The 15,319-nt window shown below is 44.3% G+C and overlaps 1 protein-coding gene across 2 annotated transcripts in view; it reads right to left on the reverse strand.

Moving 5' to 3' along the window:
• The window catches only part of WDFY4 (WDFY family member 4), a 92,378-nt gene that overhangs the window by 60,194 nt on the left and 16,865 nt on the right, over positions 1-15,319 (reverse strand). For both annotated transcript variants that reach the window (XM_081327084.1, XM_081327085.1), the window contains 10 exons: positions 12,758-12,851; positions 8,805-9,019; positions 8,122-8,288; positions 7,606-7,804; positions 5,584-5,660; positions 4,829-5,047; positions 3,610-3,788; positions 2,774-3,005; positions 2,056-2,207; positions 621-732 (listed from right to left, as the gene is read on the reverse strand). In XM_081327084.1, coding sequence (XP_081183210.1) covers positions 621-732; positions 2,056-2,207; positions 2,774-3,005; positions 3,610-3,788; positions 4,829-5,047; positions 5,584-5,660; positions 7,606-7,804; positions 8,122-8,288; positions 8,805-9,019; positions 12,758-12,851 — 1,646 coding nt within the window. The remainder of the gene's footprint in view (positions 1-620; positions 733-2,055; positions 2,208-2,773; positions 3,006-3,609; positions 3,789-4,828; positions 5,048-5,583; positions 5,661-7,605; positions 7,805-8,121; positions 8,289-8,804; positions 9,020-12,757; positions 12,852-15,319) is intronic.

Here is a 15,319-nt window from a genome sequence, read left to right on the forward strand (position 1 = left end):
ATTATTTCTACTTCATGGGCCTTTTTTCCATGTGTAAAATCCTACTATGAGCCTGACTATTTAATCACCAAAAAATAGCTAATCTGATAAAATGCTGTCCCAAAGACAATAATCCACAAACGAGCTGTTTTTGGAGCAGAGGTGACCTTCCCCACAAGATCCGGTGCAGACAAAAAACAACCTAGCAGATCACAGAATTGCCCAGGTTGGTTGAATTAAGGGAAATACTTTATCCTTTTTCAAAGATTGCTCTCAAGATGCGGCAGCTTTTTCTTCTGTTCCTCTAGATCAGGACAATCTTAAGTTTCCTGACCAGCAATCTAGGGGTTCCTGGCCATAGAACTGGCATCCTTTCAAGCTTGCGAAGACTTCTTCTCCGTCAGTTTGGACGCCAGTTGGTGAAATAAGGGTCAGGGTCAGGCATAGGTCTGAATACATGTTAGGAAGCTACAATTTTCTGTATAGGATAAAGCTTTGCATTTCTTTTACATTTCTGCTCTTTCATTTTACAGATTTTATTTATCTATTCATTCATCGCATTTCTACCTTGCCCTTCTCACCTAAGTGCCTCTGGATGGTTCACGCTTTACACATGTGGTTCAGGATGCATTTTGGCTTACCGTGCTGGCCCACCACAACGGCACCAATTGTTCTTAAGCACCCAGGGAGCTTTGCAGCAGTATTTTCAGCCAAGAAAACAGGTGTTGTATTATCACGGGAGGACAGCTTCAGCTAAAAAAAAAAGCATGCTGTATTAGAAGACAAAACAAACAGAAAATATTTCTTGGTTTGTTTCTTAAAAATTCCAAATAGTATGCTGGATGATTTATATGTTTGCAATCTATTCATCTTGATTTTATAAGAAATAGTTCAGATGTTTTAGACTGTTCACCAAGAATTTCAGATTAAATCCTGAACTATGTGGAAAGTGATTTTTGCATAATTGGCATACAAAGAAACCAGAGTGGAGTTATAGCATCTGTGGTACCGAACTCTCTTCATTGCCAGAGAATAGAAAGAGATTCCAAGGTCTCGGTGAGGCCTGCATCTTTCAAGCAGAGCTGCCCACACCAACTGTCCAGCTTTGAGCTCAAAGGAGAGAGAGGCTGTTGTGTTTCATCCATACTTGTCAAGTGTCCTTAGAGACTTAGAGACTTAATGTGCCACTAAAGCTGGGGAGGGACTGAGCTAAAGTTAATGGCCACATGTCAGTGATTGCAAGGCCATGGAAGAATCATAGATTTATCACAGAAAATGTCAATTTTATGACATTGAGCATCAATATCTCCAACTGGGAATAATCTCTGCTGGGAGATCTCTGAAAAAGCCTCAGCGAGTCTCTGTTCCTTGGACCAAGGATTAGATTAGACGTGTACTAATAAAGCACCTTTTAATCTAAATAAGTTATCTCTAGTGAAACGCTCTTTCCCAAATGTTTTTTAACAGAAAACCCCCTTTTTATCTATCTTATCTCAACAAGTGACAAGATCTGGTTGACTTTGTGTGAACTGGAATCAAAATAAGTTGAAGCCAAACTAGTAAGCTAAATTCAAAAGTTAAAAAATATGTTAAGGGAAGAAAGTCCCGTTGCCTCGTGAAAAAGCACCTTTGGGAGGGCAAGAGAAGCTGATGGCAGATAACCTCTGCATTGCTGGGAGGAAAATAATATAGACCCTTCATTGTTTAGAGTCCCAGGACCAAAGCAGCATAGAAGCATGTGCAATAATAAACTCTGAGTCTTTACTTTTTCCTTACTTGTCATCTGTCTCCTCGAGTAGAAAGCTGAGACTGCAAAACCATTAGAAAAGGGGTGGCTTAAATTTTAGAATGCTGTATAGTGAAAACATGGGAACAGGTTTAACTTCACGTTCCTGGCTTGGAGTCCCTTAGCATTCTGAATCTTCTTAAGACGGCTGCTTGGATAAAGCTTGTCTCTCAAACTCAATGAAAACAGCCTGGTCAAACATCCATGTCTAATTAGCATCAACTCCTTCTCTGTCCAAGGAATGGGACAACTCTATTTTTTCTGTGCACCAAATGACTCAAAGGACCTACCTCTTTAGCGACCAGACGCCCATCCACTTCACCATAGCTGTCCTTTATGCCTTTAACTGTTGTATACGATGAGCATCTGGCGTTGATACCAAAGGAAATCTTCTCTGCTGGCAACAAAGGAGCCATCTGCACATGGCCATGGGAGCCTTCTCCTGAAGGAAGAAACACACAAGGAGACAGTGCAAGGGATCAAAGGAAGCCAGAAATTCTCAAGTTCCAGTTCCAAAAATCAACAAAATCCTTGACTTTTCCCCACACTTAACAAGTCAGGCGATGCTCTGAGCCAAAATTATATTTCCTCAAAAACCGGCGTCCACATTTATTTGGACTGATTCCAACCATCCTTTGGGGAGAAGGAACTGTAGTTGGCAGGTCAATGGCTCACCTATTGCCCAGGCTTACAGTAATTAGACCTAATTTTTTCTTCTGCCATAGTCTATTTTTATGTCACTGAACGTTTCTACCTGACAGTCTTGTTTTCTGGATGCTTTGAGAATTCCATTATGCTAGGGTCTGCACGGTTGGTCGTGAGAGTTACCTCTCTTTCTGTCAATTCCATAGCTGGATCTGGTTTCTCTACCTTTCCATGGCTGAGTCCAACACAGGTTGAAAGATAAATTTACTATACTGTAGCAGGAACAATCACATAACCGGATCTGGTGAGTGCTCAATCACACGAGAGCTCTTTTACTGAAGTCCCTGAAGTTGCAGGTTTTACCTCTAAGCTCCACAGCCTGGAAATTGCTGTAGTATCTCGGACCAAGTTTTTCCAATAGCTGCAGATTTTTCACGGGCAGAACGTCTTCAAATAGGAATATGGGGCCTTGGCGCCAAGACAAGCAAGACCTCTTTTTCCACATCAGCGGTGTAGCCACGAAGCCAAAGACATCGATGAAAGAAGCAGGCTCCATAAAAGTGAAGCTCCCTGGCAGTGGCCGGATGTACTGCATCTGTAGGGGAAGAAAAAGGAATGGCTGAAACGCTTGGGGGAAAATGAGCATGGACACAGAAGGCAGGAGAAGAAGCAACGGGTGGAAACTGATCAAGGAGAGGAGCAACCTGGAATTAAGGAGAAACTTCCCGACAGTGGTGACAATTAACCAGGGAACCGGAAGTTGCCTCCAGAGGTTGTGGGTGCTCCTATCACTGAGGTTTTTAAGAAGAGACTCGAGGGCACAAGGTCTCCTGCTTGAACGAGAAGACTTCTAAGGTCCCTGGCAGCTCTATTCCGAATGAACTGGCTGCCTATTGAAACATATGCATACACGTTGAACCTTCTCCTCAAGCGCCCGGCTTTATATATTTCAGAAGGATTTTTCACTGGAACACTGCAACCTATCGTACTTTTCTTGAATCACCCCCCCCCCGCCCCCATACAAGACAATCTGAGAAGAAATGCCGTGGCATGAAAAGTAATCAGATTAGCTAACCCTTCTTTATACAGCCACGATCTTTGTCATGAAGCAGAGCTTAAGGCAAAGAATTCTTCACGCTGAGTCCAGCCAGCAGGGAAAGCCGAAGGAAGAAAGAGTCTCATTCTGTAAGACGTTTTACCTTCGCAGAGCCCACCAGGCTGCCGTTCAGATAGGCCGAAACGGTGCAGATCTGCTTCGTTTCTTTTGCCACCGTCACAGCGAGGTGATGCCACTGTCCGGTCAGAAGCAGTGGGGCACATCTGAACTGAGCTTGGCAGAGGAGAGAGGTCTCATCTTCAAAGCCAGGTACCATTGTGTCTGTGTTGTCACAAAAAAAAGGAACAAATTGCCACATTATAGTGACGCCAAAGGGAAATGTTTTACCGCAAGGTCAGGAAAAAAATGTTTGGCGCAAGAGGGTGAGCCAATTTTTTTCTTTTCCTTTTGCACACTGGAGGTCTCCTTTTTGGACATCAGCCACAGACAGCCCCAAAGACCCTCCCAGACACATCCACGGGCAATGTCTTGCCAAGCGAGAGCAGCCACTGAAAGGACTCCTGTGTAGATACGAGTTTGGATGTGGAGGAAATTGGGAGACGATGAGGGCAGAGGATCTTTTAGGTTGTTCAGTTCCAAGGGACTTGGGGATTCGAATAAGAGTGTTTTATATTAGGGTTCTGCAGTGTTTTGGATTCAAGCCCAAAAGCGTTCTTCAGACCGTGGAAAGGCATGAAAGCAGCGCCTGTCTGGCACTCTTCACAGCACTGCTCAGATGATGCTGATGCTGCTTTAAAAGGAGTGGAGGTGTCAAGCTTGCAACTGCACTCAATCCGAAGGACCTTGTAGACTTGAAGCAAGCCTATTGCATGCTCCGATGGTTTAGAGACAGTTGTAAGTGCTGCTTCCAAACTGGACTTTGCAAAAGGGCTCAATGCAGCCCTGAGAGAGAGAGAGAGAGATTGAGCGAGAGCATTACTCCAGTCTGAGCAATGACCAGGAATGGTACACCCAGTCTCTTCGTGAAGCGAAGGGTGGGCCTCACGTGCTCCAGAAACACACTTGGAAAGAAGCTCTCTAACCACAGGGGTCACTGAAGCTTCAATTTCTTTGCTTGGCCATATCTTGATTAGAGAACTGCAAGGAGAACTCACATACTGTAGAATTTGAAAAGCATATGCACAATGAATTTATGCCTGTGTTGAAGAACCGAAAATGTTTTCTGGGCACAAATTCAGGTTTTGGTTTTAATTTTTCAAGTAACCCAGGGCTTGAGGATTTTAAATTTTCTACATCTCAGGCCTTTGTCAACCTGCTTTCACTGAGGCCGCAGATAGGCCCTCTGGCCCGGAGATCCTCACCTAAAGCTTCAAATGCCACTTCCTCCGTTGAGATGGTTAGACAACCTTCAGTGGGAGAAAACCTCACTGCGAAGCAAACAAAGACTTCTTCGGTTCTTGCCATGTGACGCAACAAAGTAAGGAAACGTAGCGGGTGGTAATCGTGAGCAGAACTCATCTTATCGATCAGAAACCAGGAGGAAAAAGTCAGGCCATCTGGTGGAGGGAACCGCCTGATGCCTAGGAGGGCGGAGAAAGGGAAAAATCAGAGACTGCTAAGAGCAACGGAGAGATACTGCCCAGGCCAGGTGGGACAAGACACGGTGCCACAAGGCCCCTTAGGAAAAATGGGTTTACAAAATGTACGACTTCCACTTTGGCACGGGAGGAGCAGACTATATGATGGATACATCCAGTTTATGCAAGAAAAATTAGGGATTTCAAAGTCTTGAATCAAAAATAACCCACCCACCCCCATGAATTAGTGAAGCTTTTAGGCCCAGCCTTTCTTGAACAAGAGCAAATTATCTTCAAAGCTTATTGCTGTTCCCATCCTTTCTTCTCTGGGATGATCTCAAAATCTCAAGAGAAATAAACTTAATAAACACTCATATATGTGTACGTATACATACACAGATACACATATACGTATGTATTAATCTATCCATAGCCTAATTATAACATAGGCCTCAAGCCTTCAAACTTCTGAGCCATAAACGCACTGCTACCCGTAGCAGTACAGCCAACATTTTGAAGACAGTATTTTAAAAATCTACCTTTTCCGGCTCCCCCCAAAACAGAGCGTTCGGTCCTTTGGCCCAGAATGGTGGCCACACTTGGGATAAACAAACAGCTGCAAACACAAGAAAGTAAAAACAGTAATAGATGTATTTCTTTTTAAAGAAATAGAAATAAATAGAGATAAACGACCACAAACTTTCCCAACATAAAGCAAAATCTCTCTCCCAATTACTCCTGAATCATCCCCTTCCGTTTTGCAATTCCTATGACTAATCAATAGAAATATAAGAGAAGATAGATCTTTGGAAGAGTGGCACTTCCTCACTTTACAGTTTCACAGATAATGGTGCTGTGTGAAACTTTAAATGAAATGCCCCAATTTACTTCTCAAAGCAAAACAATTTTCCCAAAAAAACCCTGTGTTGCTTTGCAGCTTCGGAGCCCCCTCAGCCTTTTCCCACACAGATGCCCCCAAGAAAGAGGAGCCTCCACGGTCCAGAGGGGGGGGGGCTTCCCAAGACATGGGCCACCCTGAAGCGCTGGCCAAAGTTACCCAGCCTGGAGCTGGCTCTGGACCAGGTTTGGCAACAACGGCGGTCGGGAGAAAGCAAGCGCCCATTCAGAGCCCTTGCCGAAAGTGCTGTGAGGAAGGCAAACAGAACACACACCCTGAAACCTGCTCTGGGGAGGGGATCCCAGAGTGACGGGGGGTGGGGGAGGGTGGACCATCCTGCCACGTGTGCTGGGCGTGGGCGGCCTTGGTACATGCTGAAGCTCATCCAGGGTTTGGTGCAGGTTATGGCAGCTCCACAATGTGTGTTGGGCATAGCCAGGCTAGACACACACACACACACACACTTTGGGACGAGAAAAGATCTCCTAGGCTGGTTATCTCCACCGGCTCCACCGATACTTTTCTCCTCCACTCATGCAGAAGACAAAGCCTCCAGACAGGACCGTATCCATGCTTCAGCCAGTGAGGAATAACTGAGGTGCTTTTCACCCCAAATAAACGGCAACTGCACTAACAAAAAGGTTGCCTGACATATTAGGTAGCTAGCCTGGCCATTCAAAGATTGATACACAAAGACAGATTTATTTTTTTACTTCTCTGAGTTCTGCAATTCCACGCTCCCTGTTCTCCTTTATAGCAAAATGTGCATTAAAAGTTGCACAAACGCATCTGAACACGTGAGGAAGTGATACAAAGAGACAGACTTCCTTGCTGCTTAGAAATAGTTATTCAGTACTGTGACCATAGGAGCTACAAAAAATGTTTCTACATGAAATTCAAAGGGCTACATCATTTGACACCTATCTGGTACCATTTCATCCCCGAGGTTAAATATAACTCCCCACACACACACCCTAATGGTCCCCACCCATGCTCTAAATGCTGCCAGCAAAATATGTAGTTCTCTCCTTAAATACATGGGAAAAAATAATATTACCGGTAAGTGTATTTAAATTTAAGTGTTGAAAAATTTAAACAAGGTCAAATTACATTTTATCCTATTCCTACTCAATTCTTCATCTTAATCATGCCCTTTTGGGATGGGTGCCCCCCCCCGACACCATTCAAAAAGAGCTCAAAACAACTGTGCATCTCTGGCCTGCACAAAGCAGTATTGGCTCAAAACACTAAGGAGGACTGGAATGACACGCTCATGTATGCAAACAGCAGTAGATATGTAAGGATAGTATTGCTGACTAGGCCACAAGGGAATTTCCATGTATATTTCCCATTATACATTACAGAACTATGAGCAATAACGAAGAGGGGAAATGAGAAACCTCTGTCTGTAAAGTTGCTGTGAACTACAACTGTAATTCTAATTGGCCCCATAAATGGGTAATATTCCTTCAGGTGACCAACTTTAGGCATCTAAACAACATGATTGATTGACTGACTGATTGATTGATTGATTGATTGATTGATTGATTGATTGATTTTTGAGCTATCCACAGATCGAACTAGCCTCCGTGGAACCAAAGGCAAAGGACCTGGAGGCTGAGAGGAGGGATGGCGGAAGGGGAAGCACAAATCAATATATTACCCATATCCTTCGAGGGACATGTCAAACTCCACGAAGGAAGGTGCCAGGCAGGTGCTCTGCAGGTGCAGGCTACGTGGTGTTGTCAAGGAAATAAGGCTCATGGCCGTTTGGAGAGCCATTGCAGAGCCCGAGGGGTTGTCAGAGCCCAACGGGGCATGAGGAGGCTTTGTGCTGTCGTTCCATGCAGCTGTTCCAGAACCTGACACAAGACACATGCCAAGTCAGTGATACCCCCGCAGGTTCCAACCGGGGAACTTTGAGAGAGACGGCAGAAAGAAGAGAAGTAACTAGAGAAACACCAGCAAAGCATTCCACAATTGTGAGTTGGATGCTTTGTTCAGCAGCCTCATAACTGCAAAAGGCTGCTGAACGAATGGATGCCAAGTGGGGGGTCTGCCTGTATTGACTTTGCCCTCTGGGGCAGCGGAGGACATGTCCGTTCGCTCTTCCCTCTGAGAATTCTTCAAAGCTACGAACACTTCCCGCATCAGTCATCTTTTTGTAGATTAAACAGACCTTTTAGCTGCTTTTCGTAGGGTTTGGTTTGCAGATCCACAATCTTCTGGGCTGCCCTCCTCTGGACTCGGTCCGATTCCTCTTTGTCACTTAGGGATGGCAGGGGGAGGTTCACATGGGGTGGGGCAGCGATGGGGAGGGACATCATCCGTCGGCACAGAAATTGTCTGAAAGAGATTGAGCAAAGGACAAAGGTTACACAACCCAAAAGAAGGAACGCCTGGACGAGGCATCTAGGCAGTAGGTGCATGGTGGGCGGGAGGGGGGGCAAAGATGAAGTGGGTGGGTGAAGGCCCTAGAATTGCCTTAAAGTCTTCACCGCCTGTTCCCCAAACCCGGGACTGCCAGCGGTTCTGGAGGACAGGATTCTTGAAAGATGCCGCCACGGGCCTTGGGGGACTTTCGAAGTCTTACCAGTTGCACCTCTGTGGCATGTTACCAATAGTGTTCTTCCCAGTGAAGAAAATAAGAAAATAAGAAGCAGCAGCTGCTTTATAAGATGTTCGCTGCCTGGAGTTACTTGTAAAGTAACAAATAAGGGCAGGATACGGAGACACGGAGAAATAGGTCACCTCTGAAAACACCAGCCACAGTTGCTGGTGAGGCGTTTGGAAACCTGTTGCCCGGCCCCAGTCACGCAAAGCCCCAGGCACCCCACACACACCACCCCGCCAAGGCATCACCTCAAGACCCCGGGCTGAATGGACTGGGAGGCGAGCTTCTCGAAGAGCCGGATCAGAGGTGGGTGGAGGGGGCTGCTCGCATCATGCAGAACTTCCGGGCAGGAGCCGACCAGGCTGCCCAGCAGGCCGGCGGCACAAGCCGCTTGGCGGTTTCTCTCCAAGCCCATCGAGGATTGGATGTGGTCAGCTGCAGCGAACTGGACCTCCAGGGATAACTGAAACAAGCCAAGACAGGGCAAGAAGGGCAGACCTGAGTGGAAGGCTGGTAACGAGAGGGCAACCGGTAACCGGCGGCCATAATGAGCGTGGAGAAGCCCTGGACCATTGCAGAGATCAGAGTGCAACTTTCTAAACGAAAATTTAAGAGATGATGTAGGAACCCAGTTAATAAATAAGTTTAGAAATAATATAAAATTGCCAAACGCTGCTTTATTATTGCATGCTTTTTGTTAGAATCATTCATTGCTCCATATTAGATTTTATTGAAATTAGTTGCCTCTTTGTGTGTTATCTCCACTGCACACAAATTTTACTGAAGAATTTTAGAGTTGCAAACTGGGCTGCTGAATATTTAATTTTTGACTGATATTAGCACACACCTTCATGATCAGAAATTAGAAATAGGGCATCTAAAGTCATTCTGCGGTCACTTTTGTATATGATTTAAACGTATGTAAAATACAACAGACAGGAAATTAATTCAAAATTGAAATGAATGGCTATTGGAAAAAGGCTAAGATAACAAATGTGATCAGATAAACACAACAGCAGAACATGTTCAGAAATGTTTATGTTCATTGTAATATGCTGTCTCCAAAATGATGCTAGATAGGTTGAAAATTAAGATTAATTAATAATTAAGTTGTTGGCTGAGAGACTGTGAGTTCTTCTCCATCTTAGGCATGAAAATTCAGCTGGGTGAATAGGCCCGTCACTCTTTATCAGCCCACCTCACAGGGTTGTTGTAGGGAAAACAGTAGGAGGGGGGGGGGTATTAGGTATCTTCACCACCAAGTTGTATATAAAAAAAGCAAGATTAAAAACCTAAAATGATAAATAAGCTAAACTTTATCTAGGTTTCTAAATATGATAAATCTGGATCCTGTTGCTACATTTCTTGGAGGGGGGGAATATAAGGTGATTGATGGTGTCTATATTCTTCTGATATCCTTGCTGATCAGTCTGGGTTGCTTAGATGAATTAAAACTGATCCAGCTCCATAACATGATCTAGATCAGCGGTGGGAAACCGTGGGCCTTCTGTGACTTGTGGAATTCAACTCCTAGCACGGCTGGCTCAGGAATTCTGGGAATTGAAGTCCACGAGTTATAAAGGGGCCCATGGTTCCCAACCCCTGATCTAGGGCATGTTTTCCTCTGTAGTAGTAGTAGTAGTAGTGATGATGATGATGATGATGATGATGATGATGATGATGATGTTGGAAGGGACTTAGGAGGTCATCTAGTCCAACCCCCTGCTCAGGCAGGAAACCCTTCTTAAAAACTTCCAGTGTTGGAGCATTCACAGCTTCTGGAGGCAGATTGTTCCACTGGCTAATTTTTCTAACTGCCAGGAAGTTTCTCCTTAGTTCTAGGTTGCTTCTCTCCTTAATTAGTTTCCATCCGTTGCTTCTTGTCCTACCTTTGGGCGCTTTGGAGAATAGCTTGACTCCCTCTTCTTTGGGGCAGCCCCTGAGATATTGGAAGACGGCTATCATGTCCCCCCCTCATTCATTAAACTAGACATACCCAATTCCAGCAGCCGTTCCTTATATGTTTTAGTCTCCAGTCCCCTAATCATCTTTGTTGCTCTTCTCTGTACTCTTTCTAGAGTCTCAACATCCAAAACTGGATGCAGTATTCCAGGTGTAAAAAGGTAGGGATTCTGACGGCTAAGCAAAAAATTGGTAACTTATCCCAATTAGAAAGAATTGCTAGTTTAAAACTTGGGAAAGTACAGACTATGCAGAAACTAACTGAATACATACATGTTTTAAAGAAAAAGTGGTGATAGTTATGGCCATCTTCATAATAATTTTAAAAAACAACTTGAATTTATTTAGTATGCAAATAAAAATTGTGTCAAGTAGTGTAAAACTATAATAAATGGGGTATTTTTGGTAAATCTGTTCGTTAAAATCATAAATCTGAAAAATAAACAGTGGCATTATGGGATATCTGGCACACATACTGTAAAAAGCTCTCCTGTAACCCAAGCAGAGATCTTTGGCAAACGCAGTTTTTCTCTGCTTAGCAGAGAAAGATCGGCAGGGCAAGCCAGTTCGCGTTTTGGCCCTGACCCTGTTTGAGAACTGAAGACCTAGGAAAGCTTCCCATGCTTCTGCCACGCTGGTTTCTAGGTCACCTGTCACGGGTGTGTTTGGTGGATGGCCAACACCGAGCCAGCTCGGATCTGCCCAGGTTAATTGAGCTGAAGGTACCGAAAGGGACGGGACCTGTCCAGGTTCAGTTGGGGCTGCAAAGGATTTTCACGAACTGTGGCCTCTGATTCACCAGCAACGGAGAAAGTGTCATCTAGATTCTCCAAGTAGGCTCTAATGCTTTTTGTACCTTAAATATTGCTCTTCCTAATAATAATAATTTTGCTTCAGCAAAAAAGCAAGGTTAAGGGGAAGAATGACACCGTGAAGATCTTGGCTCGGTAAATCCGCATTGCCCTCACAAATTCAATAGAGCCATAATGGAGTACAAGAAATTGATTGTTTGCATTATGACAGCAGTCCTGCCAATAATGAGATTGCCTTGTTTTGAATAAAATGTGCTCTTTTCAGAGATGCTCGTTCCAGGAAAAAAGGGTTTTAGTGAAAAAAATTAATGGTGTCAGGAAAGTACTTTCTCTTTCCCCAGCTGTTATGGATTGATTTCCCTACGCATCCCTCCCGGAGTCTGTCAGGGGCCCAGGAGACGCAACTACAGATCAGCAGAGAAGACCACAACTTTGCACCAGGACGACGTCTGAGGGCAAACGTGTCAGTCAGTCCACCACATGCGCCTGCTGTTGTGAAGCGGCCCCTCTCTTCTCTTACCGGCAGGCTCCATACTTGGAGGGCCTTGCGAACTGCACTTTGTACGTGACCCGAACAGCGGATGGGGATGGTGCCGATGATGCTAATATACGACTCCTTATTACTTTGTTTTGTAGTTGGGTGACCATATCTGTTTGCAATGGTGGAGGATGTCTGTGACTCGGGTGCAGGATGAGGGTGAAGCCTCCTTCTCCGAGCTTGTGGGTTGGTTTCCGAATGTTACCTCCCCAGGCTCTGTCTTTAGGGGGTGTCAGTGTCGTGCTCTTCTCTTTATAAGGGCTTCAGGTACTGTATGGGTGTGTCGAGTGAGGGCTTTGTGATGGGCCTTGTGATGGGCCAGGTCTGAGTGAGAGAGGCTTCTGATGGGGGGGTGTTACATCAGGTGGGGGGGTCATTGGCAGGTGAAGTGCTGGTTGGGGGGGGCTTGCGTGGGATGGTTGAGGGTCATTGCTACCTCTGGCTGGCTATGTAATTGATTCGGATCCTGGGGGCTTCGTGGGCTGGTTGTGGGTCGGTGTGTCGGTGGATGGAATTGCTGGTGGAGGGCCAGGCTTCCATGAAGCCACGAGCGTGGCGGGTGGCAGTGCGGCCGATGTTTCTTGTGCTGCTCCAGTCGAACTGGTGCTGTTTGGTGTCGGCGTGGGTAGAGGTGAAGGATTTGGGGTCGTGGCGTTTTATATTTCTTTATTTAACTAAATAAATGTATCAGGTGACTATGAATACAGATGAAAGAGGGCACTGGAAATAGGATGGGTGTAGAATAGATTTCCTTTCTGTTTTGCTTTCATTACTTTTCTCTTTTGCATAATGCTACATTTTGAAAGGAATAATGAGTATGCTATGCTATATAACCTCGCCTGCATGAAGTTGAGTCTCCCTGGTGGGCATCAGTCACTTGTTGACTCACCTCTGGATAAGCTTCATTGTAGAGTTTGCCGATCAGTGTCACCATGACACACAGGGCTCCAGGACACACAAGCATCGAGTCCTGACCTCGTGGCCTTCAGAGAAAAGAGAAGAGGACTCCTGTTGCATTTTTGTAAACTTGTACACATTAAGACAAAAGAGTAGGAACCAGGTCACAGTCCCGCATAAAAACAGGAAAGCAAATGCTTCTGCCAACCGGGAGGGGAGGAGAATTTGCAACCTCCTGGGTGGCCCTTTCTCTTCCAAGGGTGGCCCAGGAAAAGGTGGTCCTCCCAGCCGGCCTGGGGAAGCTGAAGCTCCACCATGGAGTCCCATCAAGCACTTTCTATCATGAGAGAAAGGGAAGGACTACACTCTGTGCTTCAGATCTTCCTTCCTGAAGCAGAAAAAAACAAAACTAATTCTGTAGTACCCCCTTCCAAAGACAGGCACCCTGTTTCTTTCAAGGAAACCCCATGACCCTCCCGTTATTAACATAAGCACACACACACACACACCCGGCAAAGTTGACAACTGTCCTTTCCTAACTAATTCTGTAGTGTTCTGTAAAGGTTAGCTTGCACTTCATTGTGTCTGAGTAGAAGGACTTATTTCCTCCAGGTTACCAAAGAAGGCATTCTGATTTGTGATCTCAGTTTTTCCAACATTTTGAGAAGTATCTGCTTATTTGGAACTGCCTTTTAAACAAAATTAATGAGTGGGAACTTTAATTGCCTCTTCTTTTCATAATTTGGTGAATGAACTATGGCTCCTCCCAAGAGCAACAAAGATGATCAGGGGACTGGAGGCTAAAACATATAAGGAACGGCTGCTGGGATATCTCCAGTTTAATGAAGAGAAGGACCAGGGGTGACACGATAGCAGTGCTCCAGTATCTCAGGGGCTGCCCCAAAGAAGAGGGAGTCAAGCTATTCTCCAAAGCGCCTGAAGGCAGGACAAGAAGCAATGGATGGAAACTAACCAAAGAGAGAAGCAACCTAGAACTAAGGAGAAATTTTCTGACAGAACAATTAATCAGTGGAACAACCTGCCTCCAGAGGTGGTGAATGCTCCAAAACTGGAGGTTTTTAAGAAGAGACTGGACAGCCATTTGTCTGAAATGGTATAGGATTTCCTGCCTGAGGATTAGATGGGTTGGATTAGATGACCTCCAATGTCCCTTCCAACTATATTATTATAAAACTTTTATTCATAAAACATGAAACTCAGTCAACTGAACACTCAAATTGACTGGCACTAATGGTTGACACGGGTTGCTGCCAGCATCCTAGGTATCAACCAGGTATCTCTTTAAAATGTAAGATGTTCCAAGTAACACAGTTTTTTGTAGCTTTGCTGGAGTTATTGCAGGAAGCTGCAATCTCTTGATGTATTTTGCAAAGTTTTGGGACATAGTTCCCAGTGCCCCGATGACAATGGGTATGACTGTTACACGTTTCACCCATAATCGTGCAGTTTCGATGGCCAGGTCGCAGTATTTCGTAATTTTTTTCAGTTCTTTTTTTTTTACTCTGATATCTCCTGGTACAGCAATATCAATCAACTTATTATTATTATTATTATTATTATTATTATTATTATTATTATTATTATTATTATTATATAACAGCAAACAGAAAAAGGAAGATTCCTGTTTGTCATCTCATTATGATAAATTATTGTGAATTAAAATTGTTGGTCTTTATTTAATAATAACAATAAAGTTGGAAGAGACCTTTTAGAGGCAACTTTAAACATCCATAATTTTGTTAATGAATAGTCCATCTACGCAATCAAAGACTTCCCGTATATCTAGATAAGATATGCAGCTGAATCTCTTTTGTGGAAACGGAATATAATGAACAGGGTGTAAAAGTGGGGAGACTTCCAGAAAAGGCGGCACAGTCTGGAGACTGAGTCATGCACAACAAATAAACTAAAATAATCCCATCTTAATTAGTAGAAACTTGGACAGGCTTCCAGGAATAATTGTGCGTGTGTCTGTGTGTCCTTGTTGACCTCGTCTACCTGAGAGGGCTGAGAGGGGTCAAGAATCCAGGGAATCTCAACCTTAGCAACTTTATGATGAGTGGACATCAGCCTGCTGGAGAATTCTGGCAGATGAAATCCATACATCTTAAAGTTGCCAAAGTGAGAAACACTGATTTAGATTGATATATGTGTATAATTCTACCCATAAATAAGCATTATTTGAAAGCAAATATGCATGAACCGGAATGAAATTCCATGGTATTCAGAATCTAAATCCAACTGCAAACCACCCTTTTGTCCGACTGAGGGTGCTCTTCACCCCACTTTTCTCTAAAGGAGTGGGCAAATACTTCAGAAGAGGAGCTGCTGGTGCCAAGTGACAGCAAAGAAAATTTATCAATAACTTCCTTTGCACTTCAAATAATTGTGCCACTTCCTGCAACTAGCACGGAGGATACTTAAGTCTGCTATTAACATTAAATCATTTGAGCTTGCCTTGTAGGTAAACCTACATTGGAGTAATCTATAAATGTGTACGCTCATGAAAATATAGGTTCCAAGTCATGTAAGA

The sequence above is a fragment of the Vipera berus genome (assembly GCF_964194415.1).
Source record: "Vipera berus genome assembly, chromosome: 4".
NCBI classification, from domain to species: Eukaryota; Metazoa; Chordata; class Lepidosauria; order Squamata; family Viperidae; genus Vipera; species Vipera berus.